Source organism: Saccopteryx leptura, chromosome 5 (genome assembly GCF_036850995.1).
Source record: "Saccopteryx leptura isolate mSacLep1 chromosome 5, mSacLep1_pri_phased_curated, whole genome shotgun sequence".
Taxonomy (NCBI): domain Eukaryota; kingdom Metazoa; phylum Chordata; class Mammalia; order Chiroptera; family Emballonuridae; genus Saccopteryx; species Saccopteryx leptura.
The window spans coordinates 219805312-219818267 of record NC_089507.1 but is presented as its reverse complement, the minus strand read 5'-3'; the positions used below and the strand labels follow the sequence as shown (position 1 = coordinate 219818267).

At 66.2% G+C, this 12956-nt stretch overlaps 1 protein-coding gene across 1 annotated transcript; it reads left to right on the top strand.

Annotated features, from left to right (window-relative positions):
- Positions 1–455: 455 nt before the first annotated feature.
- GATA5 (GATA binding protein 5) lies at positions 456–12345 on the top strand. Its single transcript, XM_066386350.1, has 7 exons — positions 456–489; positions 672–1230; positions 2488–2663; positions 8593–8718; positions 9755–9842; positions 10552–10679; positions 11019–12345. Exons 2-7 carry the CDS (start codon positions 693–695, stop codon positions 11172–11174), a joined length of 1212 nt encoding a protein of 403 aa, XP_066242447.1. The 5' UTR covers positions 456–489; positions 672–692; the 3' UTR covers positions 11175–12345.
- The last annotated feature ends 611 nt before the right edge of the window (positions 12346–12956 follow it).

The window sequence follows — 12956 nt, the reverse complement described above, 5'->3', positions numbered from 1 at the left end:
TCGCCTGCGTTGGCCGGGACTCAGGCTGGGTGCCCAGCGCGCCGTGCGCCCTCGTGGCCTTTCCCGCCGGGTCACGTGGCGCCGCGGCCGCAGCCCCAGGGCTGACCCCGCGGGGAGGGAGGGGAGGGGAGGACGCCGCGAGGGAAAGGGCGGCGCGGCGGGGGCGTGCCGGGGCGGGGCAGCCCGGGAGGAGGCTGGAGCGCGCGGGATTCCCTGCGGCACCGCGCGGCTCGCGCTCCCAGCCTCCAGAACGCCTGTCACCGGCCCACCAAAGCCACCACGCCCTCGGGTCCTCGCGACAGGCCGGTGGGTGCTCCAGCCTGGGGCCTGTCGCCCAGGTGCCCCTCCCCGGCCCGACGCCTTCCCCCATCGCGGCGGGACCCCAGCGCCCAGGCTTCGCACCCGGCGGACGCGCGTGGGTCGTGCCGGCCCTCTTTCTCAGCCCCTGCCGAGCCGACCCCGGGAACCTCGGAAGACCGGAGAGTGGGGGTGAGCTTGTGCCGGGGCTGCTTGTCCTTCTGCCCGCCGTGGGTCCGGGACCCTCCCCCCAGACGGCCAGGCTGAGGAGCAGGAAGCACGACCCGCGTGGCCGCCCCTGCCGGGCACCAGCGCGGGCTGTGGGTCGGGCGCACCGAGCCCTTGATCCCAACGCCCGTCTCTCTTCCCCGCAGGTCCAGGCCGCGCCCGGGAAGATGTACCAGAGCCTGGCACTGGCCCCGAGCCCCGGCCAGGCAGCCTACGCGGACTCGGGCGCCTTTCTGCACGCGCCGGGCCCCGGCTCCCCGGTGTTCGTGCCGTCCACGCGCGTCCCCGCCATGCTGCCCTACCTGCCCACGTGCGAGCCGGGCCCGCAGCCCCCCGCGCTCGCCGCGCACCCCGGCTGGACGCCGGCGGACTCGTCAGCCTTCGGATCCAGCAGCCCGCACGCAGCGGCCGCTCAGCCCGGCGGGGCCGCCTCCTTCTCCTTCGCACACAGTCCCCCGGGGCCCGGCGGCGGCGGCGGCAGCTCCGGGAGCCGGGACGGCGGCGCCTACCAGAGCTCCCTGCTGGCTCGCGAGCAGTACCCGGCCCCGCTCCGGCGGCCTGTGGGCGCCTCGTACCCCGCCGCGTACCCGGCCTACGTGAGCACCGAGGTGGCGCCGTCCTGGGCCTCCGGACCCTTCGAGGGCAGCGTCCTGCACAGCCTCCAGGGCCGCTCGGCTGGCTTCCCTGGCCGCAGGGCCACCTTGGGTGAGTGTGGGGCTGGGTTCCCCTCCGTACCCCGGGAGCAGCCCGCACCCTACGAAACTCAGAGCTTTCCCCGGCCAGCGGGCAGGCCAGCGCCTCGGGACACGCAGGGTCTGCCGCACCCTCACCCGCCCCAGGAGGAGAAACCTGTGCCCTGAAGTCTCTCCACACATGAGAAGACCGCGGAGTCCCCGCGTCTCCCTTTTCTTCCCCGACCCAACATTCTGGGTGGTGCCGATGTAGAGCCTCCGGTTAACCATTTTCATGGAAAGCGTTGGAAGTGATTTTTTTTATCAAGTTCAAAACACCGGTTTATTTACGTAAGCCGCCACATTCGTCTCAGTTCTAGAATGTTTACATATTCTAATCTGAGACCTGGTTCCGATGCCTGCCGGGCTATAAATCTGGATAATCAGATTTCAGGCCCATAAAAGCTGGGAACACTCCACCCCGTTCCTGCGGAGTCAGGGCCTCCGACACTCTCTCACCCCTGGCGGGAGCTCAGGGCCCTGCCTCCGTTTGCTGCTCGTGGGGGCCCCCCTCCGGCCCTCTGTCCCGCGGGCGAAGCCCCACCGCCTCACCTCAGGCCTGCCTTTTGGCTCCGCCGCGGCCTCCTCCGCGCAGGAAGCGGGTGGCTTGGCCTCCGTGGCCACCCCGGCTGGGCGATGATGGATCCCCACCCCGCCCCCACCCGGCCAGCCGCCCGCCCTGGCGTCGCCAACGTCTGGCGGGGCCCCGGGGTCCTGTGCGCGCACCCCTCCCACTCTCCCAGTGCCCCGTGGAGACCGCACTGAGCTCCCTCCCGTGATGACCGCCACAGCCCCACTGACAGTAAGGCCCCTGGACCTTGTGGGGACTTGGGATCTGGCCCCTCCGGATCTGCCCTCTTTACAGAGGACAAGGCCCTTCGACCCCCTCCCTGTGCCAGTGTCGGCCCTCCCGCCTCCCCAGGAGATTAAAGTTACCCGCCGTAGTGCTGGATGCCGGCTGCAGGGGTGGAGGGAGCTGTTCTCCGTTTTCCTCCCTGAGGTTTTAGTGTGTGAATCCTCCCCCCCCTTATAAAACTAACCTTAAGGAGTGTTTTGATTTTGCACAAGTTTTTACAGTATGTGAACTTAAAATTAGATAAAATATATTTTACAATAAAATGAACTTAAGGCACACACACAAAAAATATCTAGGGAAGAAGTGCCTCAGACACTCTTGGGCTCCAGGGAGGGGTTAGAGCCCGGTCCCAAGAGCTGTGTGTCCCCCCCGCAGCGTCTGACTTCTTGGAGGAGTTCCCGGGCGAGGGTCGCGAGTGTGTCAACTGTGGGGCCCTGTCCACGCCCCTGTGGCGGAGGGACGGCACAGGCCACTACCTGTGCAACGCCTGCGGCCTCTACCACAAGATGAACGGGGTCAACCGGCCGCTGGTGCGGCCCCAGAAGCGCCTGGTGAGTGCGGGTCCGCCGGACGGCGGGGGAGAGGGAGGGAGGCCGGGGCTCCTGGGACCCAGCCGGGAAGGGATTGGAACTGGAGACCCGAGACCCGCACGTCAGGGTGGGGGGTTGGGGGGCAGGCCGGGGCTCCTGGGACCCAGAAGGAGACCTGAGACCCGCACGTCAGGGTTGGGGGGTGGGGGGCAGGCCTTGGCCAGAATGACAGCACCCAGCCCACTGCCAGGGCGGAAAGGGACAGAAGACCTGACCCCTGAGCTCGAGGCTGGGGTGTGGTCCTGTGGGGGGCTCTGTGGGTCTGCCAGGAAGTGCGGTCGCCCCACACGGAGGGAGAAGAGCCGCCGGCTGGGGGCTCAGCCTGCGGCTTTGAAGGTGGCGGTGGTGACTTTCTGTCTGGCTAGGTTGTGGGGGGTGTGAGGGAACCTGGCAATGGGTGGGGGTGCTGGCTGGGTGCTGCTTGGAGGGCACGGGAGGGGGTGTTGGGTTTAACCCCCCCCACGTCGCCCACCCGGGGGGCTCTTTCCACCAAACCCTGCAGAGAGGGGGCTGGACCTTTGCCTGGTTTATTGTTCTCGGTTGTTTCACTTTTGGTTCCTCCGGTCCTGTGGCTGGGTGGGAGTGGGGACCCTGTGGCTGGGTGGGAGTGGGTGGGAGTGGGGACCCTGTGGCTGGGTGGGAGTGGGGACAGTGGGGACCCTGTGGCTGGGTGGGAGTGGGGACAGTGGGGACCCTGTGGCTGGGTGGGAGTGGGGACAGTGGGAACAGAGAGCCTGGCTTTTGCCCCCGGCGGGGGGGGGGGGGCAGCGGGGCACGGTCCCTGGAAGCTGTGCAAAGGTGTAAGGTCACTTGGCTCCGTACCATTCCACAGGCAGACTTGGACGTTCAGGTTGTTTTGTAAATAGGCGAGAGGGTCTCCTTGGTTTCCGAGCGGCAGTCTAAAGGTAGCGAAGCGCAGTGGCTCCCAGCGAGGTCTGGGCAAGGGTTCTGCGCTGGGGCTTTCTGAGCCTCCCGGCCTAACGCTGGTACGAGCCCTGTCTGGGTTGGTCGGCCGGTTCCGGCTGGTTCTGGCCGGTTCTGGTGCATCAGGCCCTGGCAGGGGTGGAGAGGGGCTGGTCCTTGGCTGGCGCTGTGGGGTGCCCCAGCCAGCCTGCACCGTTGCTGTGAGCTGGGAGTGGGGAGAGGACTCGGCTGCTGGCTTCTCCTGGAAACCTAAGCCCCCCATTCCCCCCTGGCTATGGGAGCATCGGGCTGGCCCCCCAGGCCCCAGACTGGGCAGGCAGGAAGCAGGTAGTTCCGAGGTAGCTGCTGTGTCCTCCATCTGCTCCGGCCTGAAGTTTGGGGCTCTGTGGTTCCCCCAACCTTCCTCTACCCACACTGTTTCAGAGAGAGAGAGAGAGAGGGGACCCCTTAGAGTCCGCATCACCCCACATTCTGGTCTCGGCCCCACCCTCGGGTGTGTTGTACTGGCCGGTGTCTGGTGTGGCCCTCACTGATGGGGAACTGAGGGGGAACTAAGAGGGGGAAGGGTCCCGGGGGGCTGCAGACCTCCAGACCCCAGGCAGCAGGCCTGCCCCCTCCTCCGACTCCGCTCCCTCCCCCTGTGCCAGGCCCTGAGCTGGGTGCCAAGGACACGCTGGTCATCGGGACAAGAAGCTGTGCCTGCCTTTTGCAGGGCCGCCCTCCTGACTTGGGGGTAGGCAGACGGGGCTGCTGAGACCACGGTGTTTATCCTCTCAGCAACAACCAGAGCATACGTCCCTGGGCACACAGCCTGCCTGCAGGCGGCCAGGCCTGGACACAGACCAGGACTGTCCACCTCAGGGTTCCATGGGTCCCTCCGGCCTGCTGGGCGCCCTGCCCCTGTCCTGGGTCTTCTGGCCCAGTGCCCCTGGGAGCTGAGTTCAGGAACTGTCCCCCTGCCGTGTGGTCACGATTACACTAGACAGCTCTGCAGGACACGTCCGCTGTGGCCGGTTCTGTGGGCAGGCCGAGTGCGGGCACGTGGTCTGGTGAGGCCTCGGTTTCCTTGTCCGGGGGACACGGGGTAATTAAGGTGCTTGCTAAGGTGGAGGGCCCTGTGTGACCACTGATCTATGCAAGGCCACAGGCCACGGAGGCTGGGCAGTCTGGTCACCGCTGTGTCCAGGGCCCTGCAGACCTGAGTGTGGGAGGGAGGGCCACGCCCAGAAGTGTTTGCCGAGTGGGGCAGGGTTCGGGGGGCGTCTCTGTCTCTTCCGCTCTCACTTGTGTTGGGGTTCCCACCCGGGGCTCAGGGAGGGCAGCCTCAGTGCTTGCCCTGCGGCCAGTCCTGGCAGTGCCAGGCTCACGTGGACCCCGAGGTTCTCAGAGGGTCCTGGCAGTCAAGGTTCTCGGAGGGTCCTGGCAGTGCCAGGCTCACGTGGAACCCGAGGTTCTCGGAGGGTCCCGGCAGTCAAGGTTCTCGGAGGGTCCTGGCAGTGCCGGGCTCACGTGGACCCCGAGGTTCTCAGAGGGTCCTAGCAGTGCCGGGCTCACGTGGAACCCCGAGGTTCTCAGAGGGTCCTGGCAGTGCCGGGCTCACGTGCCGGGCTCACGTGGAGCCCCGAGGTTCTCAGAGGGTCCTAGCAGTGCCGGGCTCACGTGCCGGGCTCACGTGGAGCCCCGAGGTTCTCGGAGGGTCCTGAAACCTGAGCTTGGTCCGCACGGCTCCCCTCCATGGTGGGGCTGGCAGTGGCCCCAGACGTACCCCCCCTCTTCAGTGCCTTGCTGTCCCTGTGTGGGGTCAGACCTGATACCCCCAGGAGGGGCCTCTCGAGGAAGAACTTCTCCCAACTTTCTTTGAAATGGTCACCAATGCCCTAGAAGCTCGTCACCAAGAATACAGGGATGTGACAATAACAAGCAGGTCCCGGCTCCCTGCAAGCTGTCCCCGGTGCCTCCTTAGTCATTCGCAGCCTGGGGACAGGACAGGACACACCTTTGACCTGAGGTTTGCATCGGCGCAGGTGTGCAGGGGGGATAGTTGTGGGTGGACCTCCCCCTCCGCCAGCTGGTCCGTAGACCGAGTCACTGCCACTCCAGGTGCCCTTCCCCCCACAGCCAAGGTCAGGGGTCCTCGGCTCATTGGGATGTGGTCAGTGCTGAATTCGCTGAGGGAATCGGACCTTGGCTGGGGCCCCGAGCGCTCACCAGCCCCCCACCCCGCAGACCCTCCTCCCCACGCAGTTTGCCCTCAATGACGAAGACACACGCTTTTATCAGGTTAGACGCCCCCCCACCGTGGGAGATAGGAGCCATTTGGGGGGGCGGTGTCTCCGTAGGTGTGGTCTGCAGGGTAACCTTCCTCCCAGAGGGTCCCTCCGCAGGGAGCGTGCCGTCCTGGCCCTCGGAGCCCTTCCCGGTCCAGGCTTCTCCGCTGGACAGCCGCCCCCGCCCCCCACTGCCCCGCGCTGTCCTGCCCCCGGCCTGACTCCCTGGATGTTACAGACCTCCGGGCGGCTCTGCTGCGGCCAGCAGCCTTTGAAGTCTCCCTTCTTTTGAACAAAACAGACCAGAAAAAAGAGAAAGGAAAATGCAACCGAGAGGCTGGGTGATGAGAGACCCTGAGAGTGACCACCGGGCTGCTGGCCGGACGGGAGGAAGGCAGAGAGAGAGGCCCTGAGAGTGACCACCGGGCTGCTGACCGGACGGGAGGAAGGCAGAGAGAGAGGCCCTGAGAGTGACCACCGGGCTGCTGGCCGGACGGGAGGAAGGCAGACAGAGAGGCCCTGAGAGTGACCACTGGGCTGCTGGCCGGACGGGGAGGAAGGCAGACAGAGAGGCCCTGAGAGTGACCACCAGGCTGCTGGCCGGACGGGAGGAAGGCAGACAGAGAGGCCCTGAGAGTGACCACCGGGCTGCTGGCCGGACGGGGAGGAAGGCAGACAGAGAGGCCCTGAGAGTGACCACCAGGCTGCTGGCCGGACGGGAGGAAGGCAGACAGAGAGGCCCTGAGAGTGACCACCGGGCTGCTGGCCAGACGGGGAGGAAGGCAGAGAGAGAGGCCCTGAGAGTGACCACCAGGCTGCTGGCCGGACGGGAGGAAGGCAGATAGAGAGGCCCTGAGAGTGACCACCGGGCTGCTGGCCGGACGGGAGGAAGGCAGAGAGAGAGGCTCGGGATGTGTCCCCACAGCGTGTCCTCGGGGGATTTTTTTCACGGTTGTTTAGGTCTTTTTTTTTTCTTTCTGTTTTCTTAATTTTGATTTAATTTCCAGTCTCTTTCCTTAGATTTGTGCTCGCTGGGAAAAGATTCCGATACGGCTTCCAGGTGCCTTGTACACTCCGGGGCGGAGGGGGCGGGGTCTGTCTGCTTTGGGAGGGCTGTTTCCCCACATGTACAGACCACCTGCTGCGGAGGGCACTTCCCTGTGTGCACAGCTCCTGGCACCGGAGAGGCAGATGGCAGGGGAGGGGGCAGGAAGGGGAGACCCTCGTGTCCAGCGTGAGCAGCTGTTTTCTAGACAAGGGCAGGCTGTGGTCCCAGGCTTCCCAGGGAGGGGCGTTTTCAGGGCTTGAGTTTTCTCGTGAACGGCTGATGCTTCAGGCAGGTCCCCGAGTCAAGCCTGTGCCCCTGAGTGCCCAGCGCAGCCCTGGGGAAGCAGGCGGTCAACAAGGCTGCCTGCCCTCAGTCCTTGCGGAAGGGCAGACCGGTGGGGACCGGCCCCTGTCTGCAGACCCCCCGAACCCAGCCCAGATTCCTCGTGCAGTTTGGTTTGGTCATCTGCAGATAGATGGCCGTCCGGGCTGTGTCGTGGGCTCGGCAATACCAGGAGGGGACAGCCTCCATGGGACAGTTTTGAGAGCAGGGTCGTCGTGGACTTGCCGCGGGGATGACGGGTCTAACACCTGCATCCCTGCGGCCCAGGCGAGGAGGGCCGGGGACCCGTCCAGGCAGAGGCAGTGCCCACGGAGGGGAGGGCGGGACAAGTCCCGGGTCGTCCAGAGACAGGGCAGCACCCCCGGGACAAAACCTGGGGCAGGGAGCTGGGGTGGGGGGGTCCCCCAGCAGGCTGTGCTGCCGAGATGCGGGCAGGAGCTTTGGATCCGGGGTACCTTGGGGGGCCCTGTGTCTGGCACAGGGCATCTGGAGCTCCCAGGCTGTGGGTGGTGAGCCCCCTCCAAACACCAACGTGTGAGTCGAACGGGATCCGTGTTGAGAGAGGAGCACAGGGCCCGGGAGCTGGGGGACCCCCTGAGCTGGTGGGAGGACCCCTCGGGTCTCTCTGCCCACACTGCGTCCCCACTCCCGAGCCTGCCAGCCCGCTCTCTCAGGAGCCCTGGAGTGAGTGCTGTCTGGGCCCTGCTGGGCACGACACCCACGTACAGGGACACTTGAGGCCCCCGTTGGACCTGCGGGATTGGGGTCAGCTCTGCTGGGAGGCACGGAAGGAGGCAGGCCTCGGGGGCATTTCCAGAGGGGCCCAGTCCTGCTCTGACATGAGGCACAGTGATCCGGAACCTTCAGCCCACTGTCCGGTGCAGAGCTGTTGAGTTGTGGCCGTGCTGAGGTCAAGGTCTTGGGAGGCCAGTGCCCGTAGGACAAACAGGTCTCCAGACGTCCAGCCCGGGCCTGACCTCCAGAGGTGCCTCTCCATCGTAGAAACACGGCGTCTCCGTGAGATCCTGACCCTGCAGCAGGCCTGCGGTGGGTACGACGCTGACGCTGTCCCTGTTTCGCTGACGGGGAAGCCGAGGCCTGAGGGTTAAGCCACCTGTGCCAGGATCGTGGGGCCCGGGGCCCAGCACAGCCTCACACACCTCAGCGGCCCCCACGCGGAGCTGGACCTGCCGCCGACCAGTCCGGGTCTCCACTTCCCTCCCTCCCCCTCTGGCTGCGCCCAGCCCAGCAGCCCGGAGCCTTGGGCCCCAGCCCAGCACCGGGTCACACTGGCCTCCCTGTCCCACAGTCCTCCGCCCGCCGCGCCGGCCTCTGCTGCACCAACTGCCACACGACCACCACCACGCTGTGGAGGCGCAACGCCGACGGGGAGCCCGTCTGCAACGCCTGCGGGCTCTACACGAAGCTGCACGGGGTGAGTGCAGGGAGGGCAGGTGGGGGGAGAGTGCAGGGAGGGCAGGTGGGGGGTGAGTGCAGGGAGGGTGGTGGGGGGTGAGTGCAGGGAGGGCAGGTGGGGGGTGAGTGCAGGGAGGGCAGGTGGGGGGAGAGTGCAGGGAGGGCAGGTGGGGGGTGAGTGCAGGGAGGGCAGGTGGGGGGAGAGTGCAGGGAGGGCAGGTGGGGGGTGAGTGCAGGGAGGGCAGGTGGGGGGAGAGTGCAGGGAGGGCAGGTGGGGGGAGAGTGCAGGGAGAGCAGGTGGGGGGAGAGTGCAGGGAGGGCAGGTGGGGGGAGAGTGCAGGGGGGCGGTGGGGGGGAGTGGAGGGGGGCAGTGGGGGGGAGAGTGCAGGGGGGGCGGTGGGGGGGAGAGTGGAGGGGGGCGGGTGTGGGGAGAGTGGAGGGGGGCAGGTGGGGGGAGAGTGGAGGGAGGGGTGTGGGGAGAGTGGAGGGGGGCAGGTGGGGGGAGAGTGGAGGGAGGGCGGGTGGGGAGAGTGGAGGGGGGCAGGTGGGGGGTGAGTGGAGGGAGGGGTGTGGGGAGAGTGGAGGGGGGCAGGTGGGGGGAGAGTGGAGGGAGGGCGGGTGGGGAGAGTGGAGGGGGGCAGGTGGGGGGAGAGTGGAGGGAGGGCGAGTGGGGGGGAGCGTCACACACGCCACCCCACACGCTGTTACTGACAGACCCGTGCTGCAGAGGGGCCCCGAGGTTCATCACGGTGCTGTGGCTTGCCCACCGCCATTCAGACGGGGGTCAGAGGTTGGACATGTAGTCTGGCCTCTGCACCCCCAGGGTCCCCCCTCCAGTCCTGACAGCTCTGGGAGGTTGGGGTGAGACAGCTCCTCCACCCGCCTGGAGGAAAGCTCCAAGCCCAGGGGCCGGCAGTCTCCCCACCCGGCTGTGAGGACACGTGGGCTCTAGGAATGGCCAGCTCAGGGCTGGGGTCAGGGCAGGTGGCCGTGCAGGGGCCCCGGGGGTGAGCAGGGAGAGGGAGCCGCCACCTACCCCTGCCCCTCTCTGACAGGTGCCCCGGCCCCTGGCGATGAAGAAAGAAAGCATCCAGACCCGGAAACGGAAGCCTAAGAATGTCACCAAGGCCAAGGGCTCCTCAGGTGCAGGGCAGGGCCCACCAGGGTGCTGGGGGGGGCCTGGAACCCCCCAACCACTGGAATCACCCCCAGACCCTTCGGTGGGGCTCGTAACCTCCCTGTGGAGTCATGTTGAGCGTCTGACATTCCACCATTAGAGATTTACATGTTTGGCGCAAACGTTGTGCCCTGGACTACCAGTGCCCGCACTCTGTCCCGGGACAGCTCTGGTTGGAGGAGGGGCCTGAGCTCACCAGCGGTGAGGCAGGAGGGGCTGAAGAAGCCATAGCAGGCCCTGGCCGGTTGGCTCAGTGGTAGAGCGTCGGCCTGGCGTGCGGGGGACCCGGGTTCAATTCCCGGCCGGGGCACATGGGAGAAGCACCCATCTGCTTCTCCCCCCCTCCCCCCCTTCTTCCTCTCTGTCTCTCTCTTCCCCTCCCGCAGCCAAGGCTCCATTGGAGCAAAGATGGCCCGGGCGCTGGGGATGGCTCCTTGGCCTCTGCCCCAGGCGCTAGAGTGGCTCTGGTCTCGGCAGAGCGACGCCCCGGAAGGGCAGAGCATTGCCCCCTGGTGGGCGTGCCAGGTGGATCCCGGTCGGGCGCATGCGGGAGTCTGTCTGACTGTCTCTCCTCGTTTCCAGCTTCAGGAAAAAAAAAAAAAAAGCCATAGCAGCCCCCTCGCCCACCCGCCTGCCGTGTGAGAGCTTCTGTAAACACCCCACCTTCCCTCCCAGGGTCCACAGGGAACGCCACCGCCTCGCGGCCATCCTCTGTCCCCAACCCTGAGAGCTCCGCGGCCACTTTGAAACCCAAGCCCAGCCTGGCGTCCCCGACCTGCCCTGGGCCCAGTGTCACCCCCCAGGTAAGGCGGGCGGGGTGGGCTGGGTGCCCAGAGCTGCTTCCCAGGGGGCACCAGTCTCAGGAAGCCCAGACTCCCTGGCCAGGTCAGAGTCCCTGCAGGCCTCTCCTGGGAGCTCAGGGCTGGTCACACTGTCGGTCAAGGGTACCGAGAGCTGACCTGTGACAGGTGGGCGGATAGCCAACCCCGCATGTGTTATCACAGCGACACTCACGAGGGGTCCCCCCCACCCCGTTCCAGGAGTGAGGAGACTCCTCAGGGTGAGGTCACCCAGCTGTCCCCACGGTGAGGCCACTATGTGCCCGCATTCTCTCACACACGTGTACCCTGCCCTCCCTGCAGGCCTCCGGCCAGACGGACGACCCCCTGGCCCCCAGCCACCTGGAGTTCAAATTCGAGCCGGAGGACTTTGCCTTCCCTTCCATGGCCCTGGGCCCCCAAGCTGGCCTCGGAGGGGCCCTGCGCCAGGAGGCCTGGTGTGCGCTGGCCTTGGCCTAGGTCCCCGGTCACCCTCTGGACCCACCTCATTGCCTGTGTCACTCCAGCACTGGGGAGTCCACCGCCAGAAGAGACAGGAGCCGCCAGCAGTCTCGAGGCACGGGGCACCCCTCAGCGGTCAGGCCCCGGCACGGGAGGAAGGCTGCGGGGCCAGGGGCTCGAGCCCCCCACACCCAGCGAGGGGCCCCCGATGCCGCACGAGGCTCTACGCCACCCCGGCACTCCCACCGAGACTGGCCAGAGGCGCCCGCTGCCACCTTGAGTTCTGCTGTCGACCCTTGCCCTGGCCATGTTTCCAGGTTGCAACTTTTGGGGAAAAAAAGAACCTTTTGTTGTAAAACCAGGACCACAAGTGGACGGCCAAGGCCAGGCCAAAGCGACTGAACAACGGTGTGGAGGACTTTCCCCGTCTGAGCGCGGGACGAGGACGGACGGGGACCCGTGCACAGGACGCCACCCCCAGCGGCAGCCGTCCACCTCACCGTCCTCGCGGGCCTGTGCGTCTGGATGGTTTTCCCTGAGGGTCAGATAAAGGGCCTTGTCCTGATCGAGCCTGTGCGCGTGAGCCTCTCTGATGGGCAGAGGGAGGCACCTGAGCTCCCTTCTGACCCACAGGCTGCTGGTGGGGCGTGCACACATCCCGCTTGTCCCCGCGGTCACTAGCCATACCCCCTTTCTCCGGCGGAAACCCCTCACAGGTCAGACGGCAGAGTAGGTGGTCCTGCTGGCTGGACACAGCTCTGCCCTTGGGAGTTGATGGACAGCCACTCACACAGCCTGAGGGCGGGGAGGCAATAGGGAGTGGAGGGGCTTGGGGCGCGCCCTGCCCAGAGGCCACCGTCACTTCCACCGGGTTGCTGCCTGTCACCCGTAAGACCTCCTAGTTTTCCAGGGATGTCAGAAACTGGTTTTTGTTTTTGTTTTTTTATTAATGTAAAGCCTTCCCATTGAAAGTTATCCCCCCCCCCAACTCCCAGCTTGATCCAAAACTCGTTTAAACATGGTGAGCCCCCGGAGAGCTGCGTGCCCACTGCCACTGGGCCACTCTGTCCCCCCGGGCACCGGCGTGCAGAAGGGGTCCGCTCACCTGCAGCTGTCCCAGTCTCTTGTTGTTGTTTTTTGTTTTAAGACAAATGAGGCCCTAAGAAAATATGTAAAATAAAGACCCTGGATTTACCTTCCTCTCCCCCTCACCTGCGGTTTCCCGGCCTTGCAGCAACCAGCCCAACATGCAAACCGTCCCTTTCAGAAATGCGTCGTGGGGGGGGGCAGTCTGCTGGACCCCGCTGGCCACGGTGGGGCACGCCAGGGGCCCCTCGGGGCGTCTGAAGACCAAATGCTGCTCACAAACAGAATGAATGCCTTAGAGGTGGCCACCAGCCTTCTCCCTCCTCTGTGAATTGGGGGGACCCCTCCCCCCATGTGCAGAGCTGCTGCAGGACCCCCCCCCACACACACACACCAGAAGCCAGTTCATCGCAACATCTCGGGGCCGGACCAGGGATGGCCGGGACCTGGGAACCTGCATGCTCACCAGCGCCCAGGGGTCCCTGTAGGGGCCACAGAGGGAACCCCTTGGGGCCGGGCCTGTCCGGGAGTTCACAACCAGGACTTTCCGCAGTGGACCGGACAGCGAGGGGGCCAGGCCCCGGCTGTGGGGCTGTGCCCGGGTGCAGCTGCCCGGTGGCCGGATGGGGGACCTCTATTGCAGAGAGCTGGCTGCCTCCTCGTCCTTGTGTCCATGGGCTTCTTGTTCACGGTGGGGAAACTGAGGCACAGGAA